The sequence below is a fragment of the Garra rufa genome, chromosome 18, assembly GCF_049309525.1.
Source record: "Garra rufa chromosome 18, GarRuf1.0, whole genome shotgun sequence".
Classification (NCBI taxonomy): Eukaryota; Metazoa; Chordata; class Actinopteri; order Cypriniformes; family Cyprinidae; genus Garra; species Garra rufa.
Genome location: NC_133378.1, coordinates 24,763,053 through 24,782,153, shown reverse-complemented (window position 1 = coordinate 24,782,153; position 19,101 = coordinate 24,763,053). Strand labels below are relative to the sequence as shown.

General features: G+C 35.0%; 1 protein-coding gene across 1 annotated transcript in view; it reads left to right on the top strand.

Moving 5' to 3' along the window:
• lrp1ab (low density lipoprotein receptor-related protein 1Ab) overlaps positions 1–19,101 on the top strand; it is a 198,379-nt gene that overhangs the window by 98,475 nt on the left and 80,803 nt on the right. The window contains exons 6-8 of the mRNA XM_073822691.1: positions 121–240; positions 340–468; positions 581–835. Of these exons, the coding sequence (XP_073678792.1) occupies positions 121–240; positions 340–468; positions 581–835 (504 nt within the window). The remainder of the gene's footprint in view (positions 1–120; positions 241–339; positions 469–580; positions 836–19,101) is intronic.

The window sequence follows — 19,101 nt, the reverse complement described above, 5'->3', positions numbered from 1 at the left end:
AAATGTTATAAATTTTTCCAGTCCTACTTACCAGTTATTTTATCTCTTCAGTATAATATTTTATTTGGATGTGGATGTTTCTTTGCTAACAGTCTGTTCTCTCTGTTTCCTATATTATAGAGTATGCTCATAACTGCACCATCATGGGCTGCCAGTACAGCTGTTCAGTGACACTGACGGGTCCAAAGTGCTACTGCAGGAATGGCTATGAAGTGGGAGAAGATGGAAAGAGATGTAAAGGTGAGCTTTGAATAACTTTGATTTTATAATTAAGTGAAGACTAGAAGTATGTGACTTTTTTTTTTTTTTTTTTTAACCATGTGGCTTTCTCTGCGTCAGACTTTAACGAGTGTGCAGTGTACGGGACTTGCAGTCAGACATGCACAAACACAGATGGCTCCTACACCTGCAGCTGTGTGGAGGGCTACTTGCCTCAACCAGACAACCGTTCCTGCAAAGCCAAGAACGGTAGGAAATGAACATAGTTTCTGCTGATCCTCTGTTTCCTTTTTTGTATTGCTCTCTGTGTGGTCAAATCCTGAGGACAAGGCCTCACCGTGTTTTCCTATCTATGTTTAAGACCCTGTAGATCGGCATCCGTTCCTCCTCATAGCCAACTCCCAGAACATCCAAGCCACCTCTCTGAGTGGAGCCAATCCCATCTCCATCAACACCAAGCAGACCACCGCTATGGACTTTATCTACGCCCAGGAGACCGTGTGCTGGATCCACATGGGAGACTCCCCTTCTGCCACCCAACTCAAGTGTGCCAAATTCCCCAATGCCAAGAGCTTCACGGAGGAGAAGACCATCAACATCTCCCTCAGCCTGCACCGTCAGTACCATGTTCTTAATTCTTTCTTAAGCATGAACTTAAAGGGATAGTTACTGCATGATTTGCTCACCCTCAAGCTCTCCTAGGTGTATTTGACTTCTTTTTTCAGATGAATGCAATCAGAGTTATATTGAAAAATGTCCTGGCTTTTCCAACCTTTATAATGGCAGTGAATGGCTGTTGAGATTTTAAAGTCCAAAGAAGTGCATCCATCCATCATTAAAGTACTCCACACAGCCCCGGGGGGTTAATAACGGCCTCCTGAAGCAAATCAGTGCATTTGTGTAAGAAAAATATCCATATTTAAAACGCGTATCTCATATACGCATTCATAAGAGTGGAGTTCCAGCGGAAGATGTAGGCATCATTAAGTGAACTATCCCTTTAACAAATTTATTTGTTAAGGCCTTCATGGTTTGCTTTCTTTTTTGGGGTTGTACCTGTGATCACAGATTTGTGCTGCCAAATTAATAGTTCATTCATAAACAGAACTTCATAGTTCAAGTCTTTTGCTCCCTAAGTACTGCATTAATTTGATCAAAAATACAATAAAACAGGAATATTAAAACCATTACAAAATAAAAATGGCTAAATATTATTTCAATTTAAAATAACTATTTTCTAATTAAATATTTCTTAAAATGTCATTTATTCCTGTGATGGTAAAGCTGAATTTTCAGCAGCCATTACTTCATTCTTCAGTGTCACATGATACAGAAATCATTCTGTGATGCTGATTCGGTGCTCAAAAAACACTTTGATTATTATTATCAGTGCTGAAAATGGTTGTCCTTCTTTGAAGAAATGGTAGTATAATTTCTTCCGAAGGAAAATCAAGGTTTTTGTTTGTTTGCTAAAACAATTAAAAAATTCATAAAAGTAGTTCTCTTACACTACAGTTGAGGTCAAAAGTTTACACCCCTTTCAGAATCTGCAACATGTTAATTATTTTAACAAAATAAATCACATAAAAGATGTTTACAAATAGTCCACAAAAGAAAATAATAGTTGAATTTATAAAAATGACCGTGTTCAAAAGTTTACATACACTTGATTCTTTATACTGTGTTGTTACCTGAATGATTCACAGCTGTGTTTTTTTTTTTTTTTTATTGATAGTTGTTCATGAGTCCCTTGTTTGTCCTGAACAGTTAAACTGCCCGCTGTTCTTCAGAAACCTTCAGGTTCACAAATCACAAAGTCTTTGGGTTTTCAGCATTTTTGTGTTGCATAAGGTTCAAACACTCAAACACTGATGCTGCAAAAGGAAAAAACATGCATTAAGAGCCAGGGGGGGTGAAAACTTCTGAGCAGAATGGAAATCTCATTTTTCTTTTTTTCTTTAGTACTGCCCTTCAGAGGCTACAGAAGATAGTTACGTGTTTCCCAGAAGACAAAATAAGTAACATATTTATCTTCAAATTAAAAAAGTTTTCACCCCCTGCCTCTTGATGCATGATTTTTTTCTACTGGAGTATTAGTGAGCGTTTCAATTTTCTGTAAAAAAAAATCCCTCAGTTGTCCTCAGTGTAATAAAGATGGATCTCAAAATCATATAGCCATTGTTGAAAAGAGTTCAAATACAGAAAAATGCTGGAAAACCAAAGAATTTGTGCCACCTAATGGATTTTTCTGAAGAACAGCGGGCAGTTTAACTGTTCAGGACAAACAAGGGACTCATGAACAACTGTCACTAAACAAAAAAAAAAATGCAGCTGTGGATCATTCAAGTAACAACACAGTATTAAGAAACAAGTGTATGTAAACTTTTGAACAGGGTCATTTTTATAAATTGTAATAAACTATTGTTTTCTGTTGTGGATTATATGTAAACATCTTTTATGTGAAATATCTTATTCAGGTCAGTGCTAAACAAACCATATCACGCATTTTGCATGATTCTTCTTTTTTTTTGTCAAATAATTAAAATATTGCAGATTCTGAAGGGGGGTGTAAACTTTTGACCTCAACTGTATGTACCATGTGATTGTGTGAGGAACAGATCAAGCTGGAGAAACAGACTGAGTCTAATTAATGAATGGATCATTCAAACCAGTTTTGTTACCTGGATTAAGTAATTCATTAACAAGAAATGACTTAAAAGAACATATTGTTTTTTGTGAATCAGACATTATTATTTCTCTGTAATATACTCCAAGGAAATTTAAGGTGGATGTCAAGATTTGATGACTAAGACTTGAAATGTGGTGCATGAGTCTTTTAGGCTACTTTCGTAATGTTTTTTTGTTAACATCCTCAGTTCTCATTGACGAAAGAAAATCACATGGTTTTGTAATAAAATGATGTTCTCATGATGTGTTTTCGGCCCCAGTTTTCCCATCTGCCGTGAGAGAGAAAGGACTTTGCGTATTTATTTCTTTTGATTCGACTCAGTCTATGATTAGTCTTAATGTTTGTCTGGAAAACATATAATTAGTGTCTGACGACATGCTCTTCACAGTGACATACCGTCAGTGACGTGTTTGTGCTAGATTGTGTAACACAATAACTGTGATTTTAGGATGTCAAGGATACGCTGTTTACTGCCCAAACCGTTGCAGCAATTGCTACGACACCTTTCATAACATTTAACATCAACCGTTTACATCAACTCTTACATCACCTAGACATTCCTGCCCTGTAGGGAGTTTCTGTGTTATTAGGTCTGTCTCATTTGCCTGGTCTGGTTTTGTTCCTACTGTAGCTGTGTTCAGACAAGATTAAACATCCTGCAGGTTCCTAGTTTAGAATGTGGGAAAAAAAAGAAAAAAAATATTCCCCTTGCTTGTTTACTGCTAAAAAGGCTTTTCCAAAGTTCTGACACCCCAGTCTGCTGGACTTAAATGAGTCCAACCACAAAGTGCGTCATGAACACAAGCATTGGGAAAAAGAGGGCAGCGATGAACTGTACTTCTCCATATAACTTCCTTGCGACAGAATTGCATGCTGACATGGTACTTAATAATGCTGACCTGCATTTTGCAGCATGGCATGTCGTCATTGGCCAGATACACTAGTATCTTACCAATGTAAGCGTGCATGTAGATATATGCATGGGTAGTTAATTATATGTATTACATAATGATATATATATATAAATTTATATATACATGTACATACACTATTTAAATTTTTTTTTTAGATGATCAGTCATCAGAGCTCGATAAATGGGTCTTTTAGATTTACTTCAAATTTCGCCAAGCTGATTACTCACTAAAAACTCCTACACATCATATTTTCATGCCATTTTGATGTAACAAAGTGTGAGTTAATTGCTTACTTTTATAAATTACTCTTCCTATTAACATCATTATATTCTTCATTCAGATTGATTCACGAATGTGAAACATGCAAACACGAGGCAGGATTTATTACATTTAAATATAAATATATACAGTTGAGGTCTAAAGTTTACATCCCCCATTTAGAATCTGCAAAATGTTAATTATTTTACCAAAATAAGAGGGATCATACAAAATGCATGTTATTGTTTATTTATCACTGACCTGCATAAGATGTTTCACATAAAATATGTTAACATACAGCCCACAAGAGAAAATAATAGCTGAATTTATAAAAAAAAAAACCTGTTCAAAAGTTTACATCCCCTTGATTCTTAATACTGTGTTGTTACCTGATTGATCCACAGCTGTTTTTTTTTTTGTTTGTTTTTTTTAGTTGTTCATGAGTCCCTTGTTTGTCCTGAACAGTTAAACTGCCCGCTGTTCTTCAGAAAAATCCTTCACGTCCCACAAATTCTTTGTTTGTTTTTTTCAGCATTTTTGTGTATTTGAACTAGTGGTGGGCCGTTATCGGCGTTAACGTGCTGCGTTAACGTGAGACTCTTATCGTGCGATAAAAAAAATATCGCCGTTAATCTATTCTCAAATTTGGGTTGGGAGCTGGGTCTAAACTACGCAAGCTATGATGACTTTCACCTTGATAGTTTAACGCGGATGTATACCGAAGACTATAGAATATGGTCGTGTGTTTACGTCTCCTCCGCCAAAACACAGACGGGGTCGCGTCGTCCTCCATTCATAAAAACCGAATCTACTATAGCGAAATGCCACGTAAATTCGTAGTTTTTTGGATTCATAAATCAAATGTTGGTCTGTCACTTAATTCAAATCGCGATATGGACTAGTGTATGTGAAAACTGAAATGCAAAAAGACCGTTTTAATATAAATCCGGTATGTTCCGTTTGCCTAGCTGTATGTATGAATGATGGAGACGAGCTTTTACTACACGCATACTGAAACACACGTGACGCTCCCGGTAATTTTTGGCATTTGCATCTCACATGAACAACTCAATCTCCAAAACTGCTGTGAGTGTCACTTTTACCGTTTCATTTGAGAAAACTAGCATCATATCATACTGTATACCCCCAAAAGCTGGAAACGTAGGGGAAACACTGGCTACCATAGATATACATACGTAGATGTATATTTTTATCACACTGTACAACAATAATACTGTTTTTTTTTTTATTACAGTAAGGGCTAAATTTAGGGTTGGGTAGGTGTTGACGTTAAAAAAACACAATCTAATAGGTAGAAAGAATAATTTCATTGTTAGTTAGTTAGTAAACAGTACATCTTAATGAACATAATTTATTTTCATCAACAAATTATCATAGAACAGCTTTATGAGCTTTATGATCCATTCTCAAAGACTTACTTTTAGTCATTATTTGGGTAGCACACATATTCTGAATGCCTTCAGCAGAATTCAAATTAGCCATTTTAATCTAGATTAATCTAGATTAATTCCAAGATTTAATCTAGATTAATCTAGATTAAAAAAATTAATCTATGCCCACCCCTAATTTGAACCCTTTCCAACAATGTCTGTATGACTTTGAGATCCATTTTTTCACACTGAGGACAACTGAGTAGAGCCCTGCATTTGAGCCCGAGCCCGTCGGGGCCCGACTTTTTTTTGCCCCTAGGGCCGGGCTTCGGGCCAATTTTCACGTCATAACTTGCACGCATATCGGGCTTCGGGCCTGCTTTAGAAAAAAAATAAAAAGTTTAATGAGATTTAATGCGTGCGTCCCCGGAAGCGCCAGTGATGCCTAACTCGCGCATAGTAGAGTATGAGCGGAGCGCGGAGTGGAGCGGTGTGATTTTGAATGGAGGAAAGAGCGGATTTTTTTAAAAGTCGGAGCGTCATGATTTTCACTCTCTTCAAGAGCGCTCCACCACCGCTCCATCATGAGTACAATTCATGCCAATGGTCCATAATATAACTGCACATTAAGCAGGAAATCATATGTTAAACATGTTCAGCTTGATAGAGATGGATCACTCAAATCAGAAATAGTGTGATCTGTAGGTAAAATAACTGACGAAAACGTATTATTTTCATTACAAACTTTGCACTGGATAAAGCAGCAATACTCTTTTAATGCTGACAATTATCAGCTGTGGTCGCTGGTCGGAACAAATATTGCACACTATGTTTGAAAATCTCCTGTTATTTTATTATATTTTATGAACAGGACTGTTACATTTCACACATACTTATTTATTTATTTATTTTTTGACGCGGAGCGGTGTTTCTGATATCAGTGAGCGAGGAGTGGAGCTGGAGCAGAGCGATTATTAAATGCAAGGAGCGCGGGGGGAAATTGTTGCCGCTCCACTTCGCTTACATACTCTGCGCAGCACAGAGATTTTCAGCCACGTGGTAAAGTTGTGTTTTTGAAGTTTTCTATATTATTATTAATTCTTTATATATTTGTTCATTATTCGTTTACTTTACCACTGCGACTTTGTATGTTCCGGTTTTGCGCAGCAGAGCTGCCTGCCCAGTTTGAAATGCCTTTGTTCTGAGATGGTGATAATAAACTTTAAATCTAACATTGTGATATATTGATGTTTGTTTTATATCATTGTAGACTAGTCAAGTGTTGATTTGATATATAGGTTAAATTGAGTAAACTCACTGTGGACCACATACCGCTTGGATATCGATGTCACTTAAAAAACTAAAACTTACATTTAAAAAACAAACAAACAAACAAACAAAAAACTCCAAACATTTCTCTAAATTGTTCTGATAAAAAAAAAAAAAACGAAAAAACATAAACTTTCTATTAAATACGAATCTGGTCTATTTTAATGGCTGTAACAGTATAAGCTGTTTGGCGGAAAAAAAGACGGGCTTCGGGTCGGACTCGGGCCAAAATTTTTGATAAGCTGTCGGACACGGGCCGGGCTACAGCCTGTGCGTTTCAGGCCAGGGCCGGGCTAGGGCTTAGATTTAAGGCCCGTGCAGGGCTCTACAACTGAGGGACTCATATACAGCTATTACAGAAGGTTCAAACGCTCACTGATGCTCCAAAAGTAAAAACCATGCATTAAGAGAGAGAAAGGGGGTTAAAACTTTTGGAATTTAAAGATCAGGGTAAATTTAACTTATTTTGTCTTCTGAGAAATATGTAAGTATCTTCTGTAGCCTCTGAAGGGCAGTACTAAAAGAAAAAAAGTATGATATTTAGGCAAAATAAGAAAAATGTACACGTTTCCGTTTTGTTCAAAAGTTTTCACCCCCAGCTCTTAATTGTTTTTCCTTCTGGAGATTTTTTTTTTATGAGGTAGGAATGGCTCACGAAGGTTTATATAACTAGTATGTAATTAGAATATTTGGCCTATTTTTATATTTTTAGAGACTATTTAAATTATTGTGCTGACAGTCTGTTTTATTTTAGCTGTTATTTTACAGAGTAAAAACCACTCCAGGAAAATTTCTTTAAATTAATCCTGTTTAAGTCGCCGCTGTTACACATGTGCGCATCTTTAGATGTTGTTCCATTTCATGCTTTTAAATGTTGCCTTTTTTAAGACATTTTTAAGAAGTTAAAAATACCCTCTTCTCAATCATGTTCTTGGCTTCAAACACATCTTGGCTTAGTGCAACATAATGGAACAGAAAGTGTGTGTTTTGCTGAAATCATGTGAACATGAAACCAGTATTACGTCGACTAGTCATTCATTGCACATCTTTAAAATGAGGTTTCAAAAAAGCTGATTGAATGCATTTTTTTTTTGGTTTGTTTAAATAGAAGTGGCAAAAAAGTTCTAGATGGAGTATATTATGTCACACTGTAGGACGTCTTCTCAAAAGGATTTAATGTCACGTCGTCTTCGTTTGTACAGAACTTTATTCAATTAATGGTTGCACCTTTAGACAATGACCCTAATGATTCACAGGATACTAAATACTGTGCTGATGTGCATGTTGTTGATAAGTGCTGGACGTTTCCTGTGATCAATGTGTCTTGAAAGCCAGCTCAGACTAAATATTGGCTGCTCTCTGATGAAGACGCTGCCAAGTGCGGTTGTGTGTTCCAGTACGGAGGGATAATGGGTACAGAGAGCCAGAGGTCTAAGATGCAACACTTTCTTCTCTTTGTGTGTGTATGTGGTGTCGGAGTGCCAGGGAAAGCCGTTCGCCAGCACGCCAAGGAAGCAGTTTCTCAGGAAGGGTGTGCAGGGTGGGACGGCCAGTTAGCGCACAGTAGTTTATTGTTGCTGGAAAAATCACACCCTGTTTACTCTTTAAGACTGATCTAGCTTGCAGTGTCACAAATTAAACTGTGGCATGTAACTTCACGTGCAGAGCGCTGTTCCAGCTTGCTCACTTTTGAGGTTTCGTGATGATAATAGGTATGATTATAATGTATTAATAGTTGGTGATAATAACAGTTATGACTGTCATAATAATAGTTATTATTATTATTTATTACTAGTATTATAACAACTTGACATAGGGCCCTATGAATAGCGTTTCATTTTTCGTCTTTATTAAATCGAAAGGTTGCTTAATCAATTAAAGTCATGAAACTTATACAATTTAACATGCATTTATTTTAAAAAAATTAAATATGAAGTTTTATTTTTTTCTCACGTTCTTTGATACCAAATTCCGTTTAAACGTCTGATAATTTGAACACATAAAAGCAACTTAATTACATTTTATTTTTTACAATAGCCCTATAATTTTTTTTTCTTTTTTTAGAAATTCTGTATTGTGAATTGTACATTTTCTGGTTATCAAATGAATGCATGAAACATTAATTTAATTGATCTTTTATTAAGTAGTAAACTCTATTTTTTGGCAAACAAAGGGGTTTGCTATTAAAATTTAAACATATTGTGTGATTATTCTTAAAAAAAGTTATTTAATAATTCATAATTTTAGTAGTAGTAGTATTACATATATTCTGCTGCACCGCAGTGATGTATTTCTGACAATTTCTTTAAGTTAAACCAGATTTTTATTTTTTCAGTTTTTATGACTTGATTCTGCAGTTCTGCGTTTTCCTATAAAATATTATACAAATAAAACAATCATTATTAATATTAATAATAAATTAATCATCATCATCAGCCAACTTGCCAATTTGACCAAAACTGTTATCATCATTATAATGAATAATCATTTATAATTGTTTATATATTATAATATTAGAGTAATATTGTTAAATAAGTGTATAATAATAATAATAATAATAATAATAATAAGTGAATCATAATACCGAATAGGTTTGACTGGTTATTATTATATATTGAATAATTATATATTTATGGTGTTATAATATAAATATATATTATTTATATTATTATTGTTTTAGCAACTTAAAGGTAAATGTTAATTACATACATTTAAAAGTTGATAAAATATTTAAATAGACAACAAGTATTTAAACTAAAAATATTATACCTTATTTAATAATAATAATAATAATAATAATTATAGCCAAAAATATAATGAATTTGTCTGATTATGATGATTGATTATTAGTGCTGTCAAATCGATTAATCACGATTAATTGCATCCAAAATAAAAGTTTGTTTACATAATATGTGCATGTGCTGTATTTATTAATATTTATATGTATATATAAATAAATACACAAACATACGTTTATATATTTAATAAATATTTACGTGTGTATATGTATTTATAAATATATATTATATATTTTTTTTGATTATATATCAATATATATTACATTTATTTTATAAATAACTGAAGCAATACAGATAAATAACACAATAAAAACAACATAATAAAAAGCCTGATTTTTAAAATATTTTTCTCCATATACATATAAATAAACAGCACACACACATGCTTTGTAAACTAAAACATTTATTTTAAATGTGATCAGTCGAGATTAATCGATTTGACAGCACTCTTAACTATTATTAACAGCGATGGAACCTCATAATTCAGCTGCCTATGTAGACAGAAAGGAAGCTCACTAGGTTTTAAAATGGAGCTTCAGTGTCTCAGAATAGTTTTACAGGAAGTCTGGACCCTGTGCATCAGGAATTGATGTCTCAGACCCAGCTGTGAGTTACTGGACCTCAGTTGGAACGTCAGAGTGACTCAAAGACCATGTCTACACGTCTCTTGGTATAGTTGGGAAATTTCCGGACTGTATTGTGATTAGAGAACTGATCAGGTTCGTTTGAGTAATCTAGCAGCCTAGACTCTGGCTCTGTCTCAGTCTCCCATCCAGACCAAGTCTCAGCTGTCTACCAGAGCACAAAAGAATGTGACCCTTGAATGTGTCCCAATGACACAAAGTCTTCCAAGAGCAGCCAGTTTTAGGAAGTTACACAATGTTTAAAGGGTTATTGTAAAATTATCGTCATTGTAAATATTATTTATTAAACAAGCCTGTATGATTTTTTTCTGTGGAATACAAAAGTAGGACCAGTATTTGTAGCAATAGCCAAAAATACATTGTATGTGTCAAAATTATATTTTTCTTTTATGCCAAAATGATTAGGATATTAAGTAAAGATATAAAAAATATTTTGTAAATTTCCTACCATAAATGTATAAAAACTGTAATATGCATTGCTAAGAACTTTTTGCACCCTTAGACAGCTCTACAGTGTGGCCATTTCAGACTATGAAAAAAAATATTTAGGAGCACCAGTGCGACTGACACAATCAGCATATTTGTGTTTGCGCTCAGGGGAACTTCAAATGTTTCTACGTGTTTTTGCAATGTTGAGTAATGTATCACAGACATATCTCACGAATCATTTAATAACCAAAGTGTAGAGAGAGTGTAAATAAGAGATTGATTGTGCAGTATAGAGAGCTTCGTTGATTATTATGGAACTTTGTGAGATCTCTATGAAATAAGATGAGTGACAGCTTTGAATGGTTTTTAAGGGAGTTTGTAAAAGAAATATTGATTTTAATACAACAGTTAAATAAACAAGAAATTAATATTAAGTGACTTCCATTGTCTGACTATAACACTATTGCCTGATTTTGCTCTATTTTGTCGTCAAAAATGGTCTGAAACATGTCACAACTGAGCCGCTGCACATCTCCATTCAAACACAGAGTTGTTTAGTTTATGAACGAAATGTGCATTTTTAAATTAATCTAGTGAAATGATTCAATTTCCCATTCATAAAGACAGTCACTTGCTTTATTCCTGAATGAATCAGTCGTTCGAATGAATCAAATGAATATGATTCAGTAATAAAATCAGTGACTTGCCGCCACCTATTGGCACATTTAGTTTATTTTTAAAGTATCTTTTCAGTTATTTAAAACATTTAATATTTCTGTATTTAAAATTGTATATTTAAAACATTAATCTCAACATATTTTTATGAATTTGATTGCACTCATGCCACCTCTGAGCCTCATTAATGGAACACTCCACTTTTTTTTGGAAATAGGCTCATTCTCCAACTCCCCCCGAGTTCATAAGTTGAGTTTTACCGTTTTGAAATCCATTCAGCCGTTCTCCTGTTCTGGCGATATCACTTTTAGCATAGCTTAGCATAGATCATTGAATCCTATTAGACCAGTAGCATTACGTTCAAAAATGACCAACGAGTTTTGGTATTTGTCCTATTTAAAACTTGACTCTTCTGTAGTTATATCGTGTACTAAGACCGGCGGAAATTGTAAAGATGCTATTTTCTAGGCCGATAAGATTAGGAGCTACATTCCCATTCTGGCGTACTAGTCAAGGAAGCTTGCTGCCATAATATGGACGCAGCAGGCGCAGTAATATCACACAGTGCCTGAAATTAGTTCCCAGCTAGGTAACTTCCAACGAGGAACGCTCCCTGTGCATGCAGTTAGTCACGTTGTGCTGCGATGTGCTGCGTGATATTACTGCGCCTGCTGCGTCCATATTACGGCAGCAAACTTCCTTAATTATTATGCCAGAATGGGAGGGTAGTTCCTAATCTTATCTGCCTAGAAAATCACATCTTTACATTTTCCATGGTCTTAGTACACGATATAACTGCAGAAGAGTCAAGTTTTAAATAGGACAAATACCGAAACTCGTTGGTCATTTTTGAACGCGATGCTATTGGTCTAATTGGCCTAAGTGTTCTATGCTAAGCTATGCTAAAAGTGATATCGCCAGAACAGGAGAACGGCTGAATGGATTTCAAAACGGTAAAAATTAACTTATTAACTCGGGGGGAGTTGGAGAATGAGCCTATTTCCAAAAAAAGTGGAGTGTTCCTTTAAACATGAAGATTGTCAACTTATTCTTATTCTACTTGTTCTTATTCTGTTGTTTTAATTAGAAATTTTAAAAAGCTTATAAAATATATATATATTTTTTTAAACTGACAAAAGATGACATACTTTTAATAAAGGTAGGATAATGCCATTACAAAGGTAAAACCAAAATTACCCTGTAAATCACTTAAAGGAGTCAGATATCACCTTGTAATGGGACGGCTCATTTATAATCAGATTTTTTGATTATTGATTAGAAGGCGCTCTTAAAATTTTGTCTGTGCTCCTAAGTTTTTAAAGAAAAGTAAGTGTAGAGCCCTGTTTATTCCAAAGTCTTTAGGACATTAAGTAAAGATTGTGTTCCATGAAGATATTTTGTAAATTTCCTATCGTAAATATATGCTAAGAGCTAAAAGCGATTTTCTCAATATTTTGATTTGTTTGCTCCCTCAGAGTCCAGATTTTTTGTATCTCGGCCAAATATCCTAACAAACCATACACAAATGGAGAGCTTATTTATTCAGTTTTCAGATGTATAAATCTCAATTTAAAAAAAAAAAAGTACCCTTATGACTGGTTTTGTGGTCCAGGGTCATGTATTTTGAAGACTGTGATTGTAACTCTTTTCTATGTAGTAGAAATGAGTGGAGACTGAAGCTTTCAAGCTTCAAAAAGATGTAAATGGGTCATAAAAGTGGTCCTTATGAATTGTAAAAGTTGTCTGTCATGAATCAATCATTCTTTTGAGTCTTCGATGAACTGGTTAATCTTTTTCACAAAACTAGTTTTAATGATTTGTTCTCTGATCCAGTTGCAGCAGTTAGCAACTCACTGTAGGAGAACATTAGCAGAAAACAACTCAAATGTATTTTTCTTAAACAAACCAATCATATATCTTCAAAAAAAGGATGCTAAACAGTGGTCATTTGCATACAGGAGTCTTACCGCAGCATAAAACTACGTCTAATATGGCCCCATTAAACAGACATTAACTCTCCGAAGTCTTCTGACATTGATCTTTGATGTTCTCAAAGACAGCAGATCTCTTCTGTTCAGCTTCACTGTAGGTTTAATGCTGCGAGCACCTACGCCACCAATTATGTCGCTTCCCAGGCCTTTTACAAAACCAGCCGCAAAACTTCCTCAAAGAGGTCATAAATCAGAGCATCCTCGTTCAATTACACCGTGTCCAGAGGCTCTATGCCACCAGGGCTGAGATAATTATATGTTATCAAAGTTCTGATCTCCCTCTAACTGGACCTATAAATCAACAGCCTCTGCTCTTCGGTGTGTATAGGACAACTGTTATTACAGCCACATCCCTAATGACTCTGTGTGGCCACTTTGCAAAGAAAGGCGGGAGGAATGGAAGGACAGGAGATGGATGAGTCTTTTTAATGAGCCTATATGCCGCAGATATTCTGTGATGCAGAAGGTTTATTTGATAGTGGGGGGTGCGGTGCATTGCAGTAATGGTGCTGCATTGACTTGTATGGCCCAGATTCTCACAGGGGGGAGTGATTTATAACTGTTGCATGCTGGGCAGATGAGCACTCCAGATGTGCCCCGTGACCGCTCTCCCCTGTAAAAAGCCTGAAAACAGAGCAGGATGCACACTCAAACTCATCTTCAGTGTGTGAGGGGTGGTGGGCGATATCAGTTCTTAGTCATGCTTGAGGGTGTCACGACACTTCATTGGTTCAGGACGTCCTTGCCGCTGGTTGTGTAATAGCTGTCCTGCAGTTTTAAGAATGGCCCACATCTAGTCCAGATGTATCTGAGCTCTAGAGGCTGCTGGTGTCTTCAGTCAGTCAAGTGAAGTGTGACTCATGTGTCTTCCTGTACATATTTCTGTTGTTTTCGATTGCTTTCATTGAGACCTGCTGCACTTATTTTCACCAAAACGCAAACATATTGTTTAAAAGGATAGTAGTAGTTTAGCAAAATGAGTCCAATATTGGTGAAACGGTGACATTTTAGTCAAGTGCTAATCTGGTGTCAGATGCAAATCAGCTGTTTGTGCTTTCATTTGTATGTTTGTTTATTTTTAACAAACATTTACTTGTTTCATCCATCCATCCATTTGTTATTTCAGTCATTGCTTGTCATACAAATTTGCATTTGTTATTTGTAGCTTGTACGTTTTCTAAATACATGTTTTTTTGTTTATCCGTTGTTTGTTTGATTTGTTGGCTTATTGTTTGTCTCTCATATGTTAGTTTAATTTGTAAGTTTGTACATTTGTTTGCTTGTCCGTATGTCAGTACGTCTCTTTGTAGATACATTTGTTAGTGTGTGTTTTCCCTCCGCATGTCTATTTACTTGTTTGCTCTATGCTTTATCAAACTATTTAGTTTATATATCATTAGTGGTTGACCAATATGGATATATATTTTTTTTTTGGCCAATGTCAATAGTAGAATGGCTGACAGTTGATATAAAGCTGATGTACACACATTCTAAATAATAAGTAGAGTAAATAATACATGCTGCAATTAAAAATATATTTATTTTACATGATGCCTACTAGGGCTTGGTTAAAAAATAAAAAAAGAATTATTGATTTTAATCGAATCTCATTTTTACGAAACAATATTGATTCTTAAATCCCAAGAATCGAATAGTCTAGCCTGTTTTTAGTTAATGAGCGGAACTTTGTAGTGCACATTGCATCTAATAAATAGCAATAAGCTTTGTGCTTTACTTTTGATCTGAAACAAAGTTTTAGATTTTAAATTCTGTCCATTTATTACAATATTCAAACAATAAATGCCGTTTTGACGCTGTTTGACATCACCATCCTCGATTCAAGAAAAGTGCAGGTGAAATTATCATCTCCTCTGCTTTGATACCAGTTTCAGCATGAAAAGAAAAAAATAAACATGAATGAACATCCAAGGGTATGTTAAAAGAAAGAGTAAAACTTACCGTAATGCGTATCTTGTCTCATGTAATCGCTCAATCGGAAAAAACGTATTCGGTGGCCATAAACTTGTTGGTCTGATAAACTTCAGTGAGGGTAATTTAAGCGTTTGTATACGAATTAGTTAATTTTAACCTACAATATTATAGTAATGTAGTACCAACTGACTCTCATGTATATCTGACAGCTTCAGTTTTCCTTGAGAAAATTTGGCATGTACTGTACTTTATATGTATCCAAAATAATCAATATTGAATTGAATTGGAAATCAAATTGCATTGCAAGCTTGTGACTTTGTCAAAACCCAGCCGTAATATTTTTTTAAATGAACGTGGAAATAATAATTTGGAATTTGATAAAACGATATCAATTCATTTTAAAACAAGATGTAAAAATATATAATTATATAAAAAAATTAAGATTTAAAAAAGTTCTTGAACAGTAAGAATTGTAATGTTTTTTTTAAGAAGTCTCAGTAAAAAACACTAAAATTTTAAAATTTAGAAACATTTAATATTCAAAATAACTGTTTTCTATTTGAATATATGTAAAAGTTTAATTTATTCCTGTGATTTCAAAGCTGAATTTTTAGCATTATTACTCCAGTCCCATGATCCTTCAGAAATCATTCTAATGTTCTGATGTGCTGCTAAAAAAAACATCTGAAAACAGCTGAGTAGAATTTTTTGTAGCATTATAAATGTCTTTATCATCACCTTTGATCAATTTAAAGTATCCTTGCTAAATAAAAGCAAAATGATATATTGTATAATGTTACAAAAGCTTTTTATTTCAGATAAATGCTGATCTTTGGATTTTTTTTTTATGCATCAAAGAATCCTGAAAAAAAAAAAAGTACTCAACTGTTTAAAATATTTATGATAATATTAAAATGTTTCTAATATGAAGGTCAGCATATTAGAATGATTTCTGAAGGATCATGTGACACTGAAGACTGGAGTAATGCAGTGTTGTTTTTGACAACCGTCTTAGATTTAGTCTTAGTCTTAGTCTTTTGGACTAAAATGCTTCTTAGTTTTAGTCAAATTTTAGTCACTTCTATATGTGATAGTTTTAGTCTAGTTTTAGTCGACGAAAAGTCAAAAAGGTTTTAGTCTAGTTTTAGTCAAAAAAAGGGGGAAAAGTAGTCTTTTAACAAATTAATGTAGGTTAGTAAGTATTTTGCTGTTGGGTAGTGTCACTTATAAGTTCTGAAAATAGCAGATCTATAGTTCAACACAATGTGAGCTTCCGGATCGACTATTTTCACCAATAATTACAATGATGAAGGAATGTTTTAGAACATAAAAGACAAACAAGGATGGTATGCTAAAACGGCTTGCCATACTAGTATAGCAAAGAGTATTTAATGCTAAAACGGCTTGCCATAGCGTCAGATACTTTTTAAGTTTTTATTGGCATGCACAATAAGCAGAAATGTCATGCATTTTAAACGTCTGACGGACCACCCACTAACATTTTCGTCTATTCTCGTCTCGTCAACGAAAACTCACACACGTCTCGTCATGTTTTAGTCATCAACGAGCCATTTTTACCTCGTCATCGTCTCGTTATCGTCATGAAAAAAAGTGGCGTCAACGAAATGATTTCGTCATCGTCATCGTTGACGAAAACAACACTGGAGTAATGATGCTAAAAATTTAGCTTTGATTTTAAATAGTAAAAATATTTAAAAATTTGACTGTTTTTGCTGTACTTTGGATCAAATAAATGCAGGCTTGGTGAGCAGAAGAGACTTCTTTAAAAAACATTAATAATCTTAGTGTTCAAAAACTTTTGACTGGTAGTGAATTAAAACATCTTTGTTCTATAATAAAACAATTGTTAAAAATATGACTAAAATTGAAGTGAACACTGTAACCAACAGGTAAATACAATAAGTCTTTGTGTACTGGGAACCATATTTCCACATATAAAGACCTGGTAATGCAACATTTGCATACACAGTGAATATGACATAGCGGCCAACTGGATTTTTCACCAAAAAAAAAAAAAGTCTGCAGGATTATTCAGATAATCTTCATTTATTTTGCCATTATTATATGTATTATTTCAGCAACCACTATAACAGGATCACTACTTTTCTTTCCTGTTATTTGATGCATCAGTGTTTTATATTCCATACATCTGAGAACTACCCTAACTCTGGCCTTGTTGAAAGAGTTGTCCATTCATAAGAATCCCACCAGAGTGTCCCAGGCCTCATAGACACTCAGCGCTTTGTTCTCCTCACCCTTCTTAAATCTCTTGTGTTTCTGTCACTGATATAGTTAAGCTTCACTTTACTGGTAGCTGAAACCTTGTCTTATCTGCCATAGTTACACTTGATATATTTGTAGTCACATGTCTATATCAGCTTCCACTTACAGTAATTTAGGTCCTGTGAGTAATTTAAAATCCAAGCAGTTTTTACTTTCCCTTCTCCTTTTCCCTTCTTTTACCCCTTTCATAATAATCTGCAGTTCCTTTAATATTTTCACAACAGTTCCTGGTTCTTAACCATATGTGGTACCTTACGTCTGTACTGAGATGTAGTTACAGATGATTAGTTGCAGATGTTCTTACCACGTATTGTTTCATACTTTCCCTCTGAAGAAAGGAGGGGGTGAAGAAAGATGGGTAACTCAGTTCGATTTAGCAGGACGAGAGTGTCAGGATGAAATTCCGTCTGTCTTTCACAATTTTGCGCAACAGGTACTGTGGATGTTTGTTTTGCAAGCTGAGGGACGAGGGGGGAAGGGTTTAGTGTGGCCTGGAGGTAGTTTAGCATTTCCCGGCAAGGCTTCTGTTTACCGGACTTTTTAGAAATGTGTGAGAACTGTTTGTGTTTGGTTTGCACAAGCTCGCTGCACTGGGTTGCACAACAAGGACATATTCCTATGTCTGCGGATCATTAGTGGATGCCTGCAGAAACCATCCCCCAAATCAGTAACAGGAAGTACGGTGGCAGCTGTTGCAACACCAAGCATCATGGGAGGCACGGCGGACCGGCCTGCACAGCTGGAGCTCTGCGCGCCCCGCACAGAAAGAGTCTTATTGTCAGAGACGTGAAAGAGAAACTTAGTATTCACTGAATTACCATTTCAAACTCTTTTTCCCAGAATTGAGGATATCTATATGGCCAAGTCCAGCCTCCCTGTGCTGGGAAAAGGTGCAGTAATGGAGAACCGACTGTCTGTGTCTGGTTTTTGTAAACGTGTGGAGACGGTTCAGCCACTTTTTAGCATGTCTTACCTAGTGTAAAAAAAATTTACCATGGTGTTTGAAGAGTTTCTGCTATCAGGTTGTTTTCCTTGCTGTCTTTTTAATTGCGTTGAAGCGTAGAAGTGGGAAAAAACACTCTCTGAGTGAATAATCGTCTTGTGACAGTGAGTCAGAGTTGAGCTGATATGCACACATACAAATGCATACATATGCAGAGACATGCTTAAAACCCATTGGGCCTTATTCAGAAAACACAAGCAGAACGAGTTTCCGCGCAAGTCATCCATACAGCAGTTTTTATGTAACGGTTGCATTCAATTCAGTCTGACATTTAATGTCAGAATGGATTACTGATTGATTGATTTAGATTTTTTTTTTTTCTTTTGCTTGAGTTTCGTGTGTGGGCCACATCATGAATTTTTGTATAAAACGAAGCTTGTACTGTCAGATCTTTCACACAGTTAAACTTTGTGTAATTTAGGGCTTTTATTTGGTTGATCCATTTATACAATACTAAAAGTTTTGGAAATACTTTTATTCAGGAGGATGCATTAAATTGATCAAAAGTGACAGTAAAGATATTTT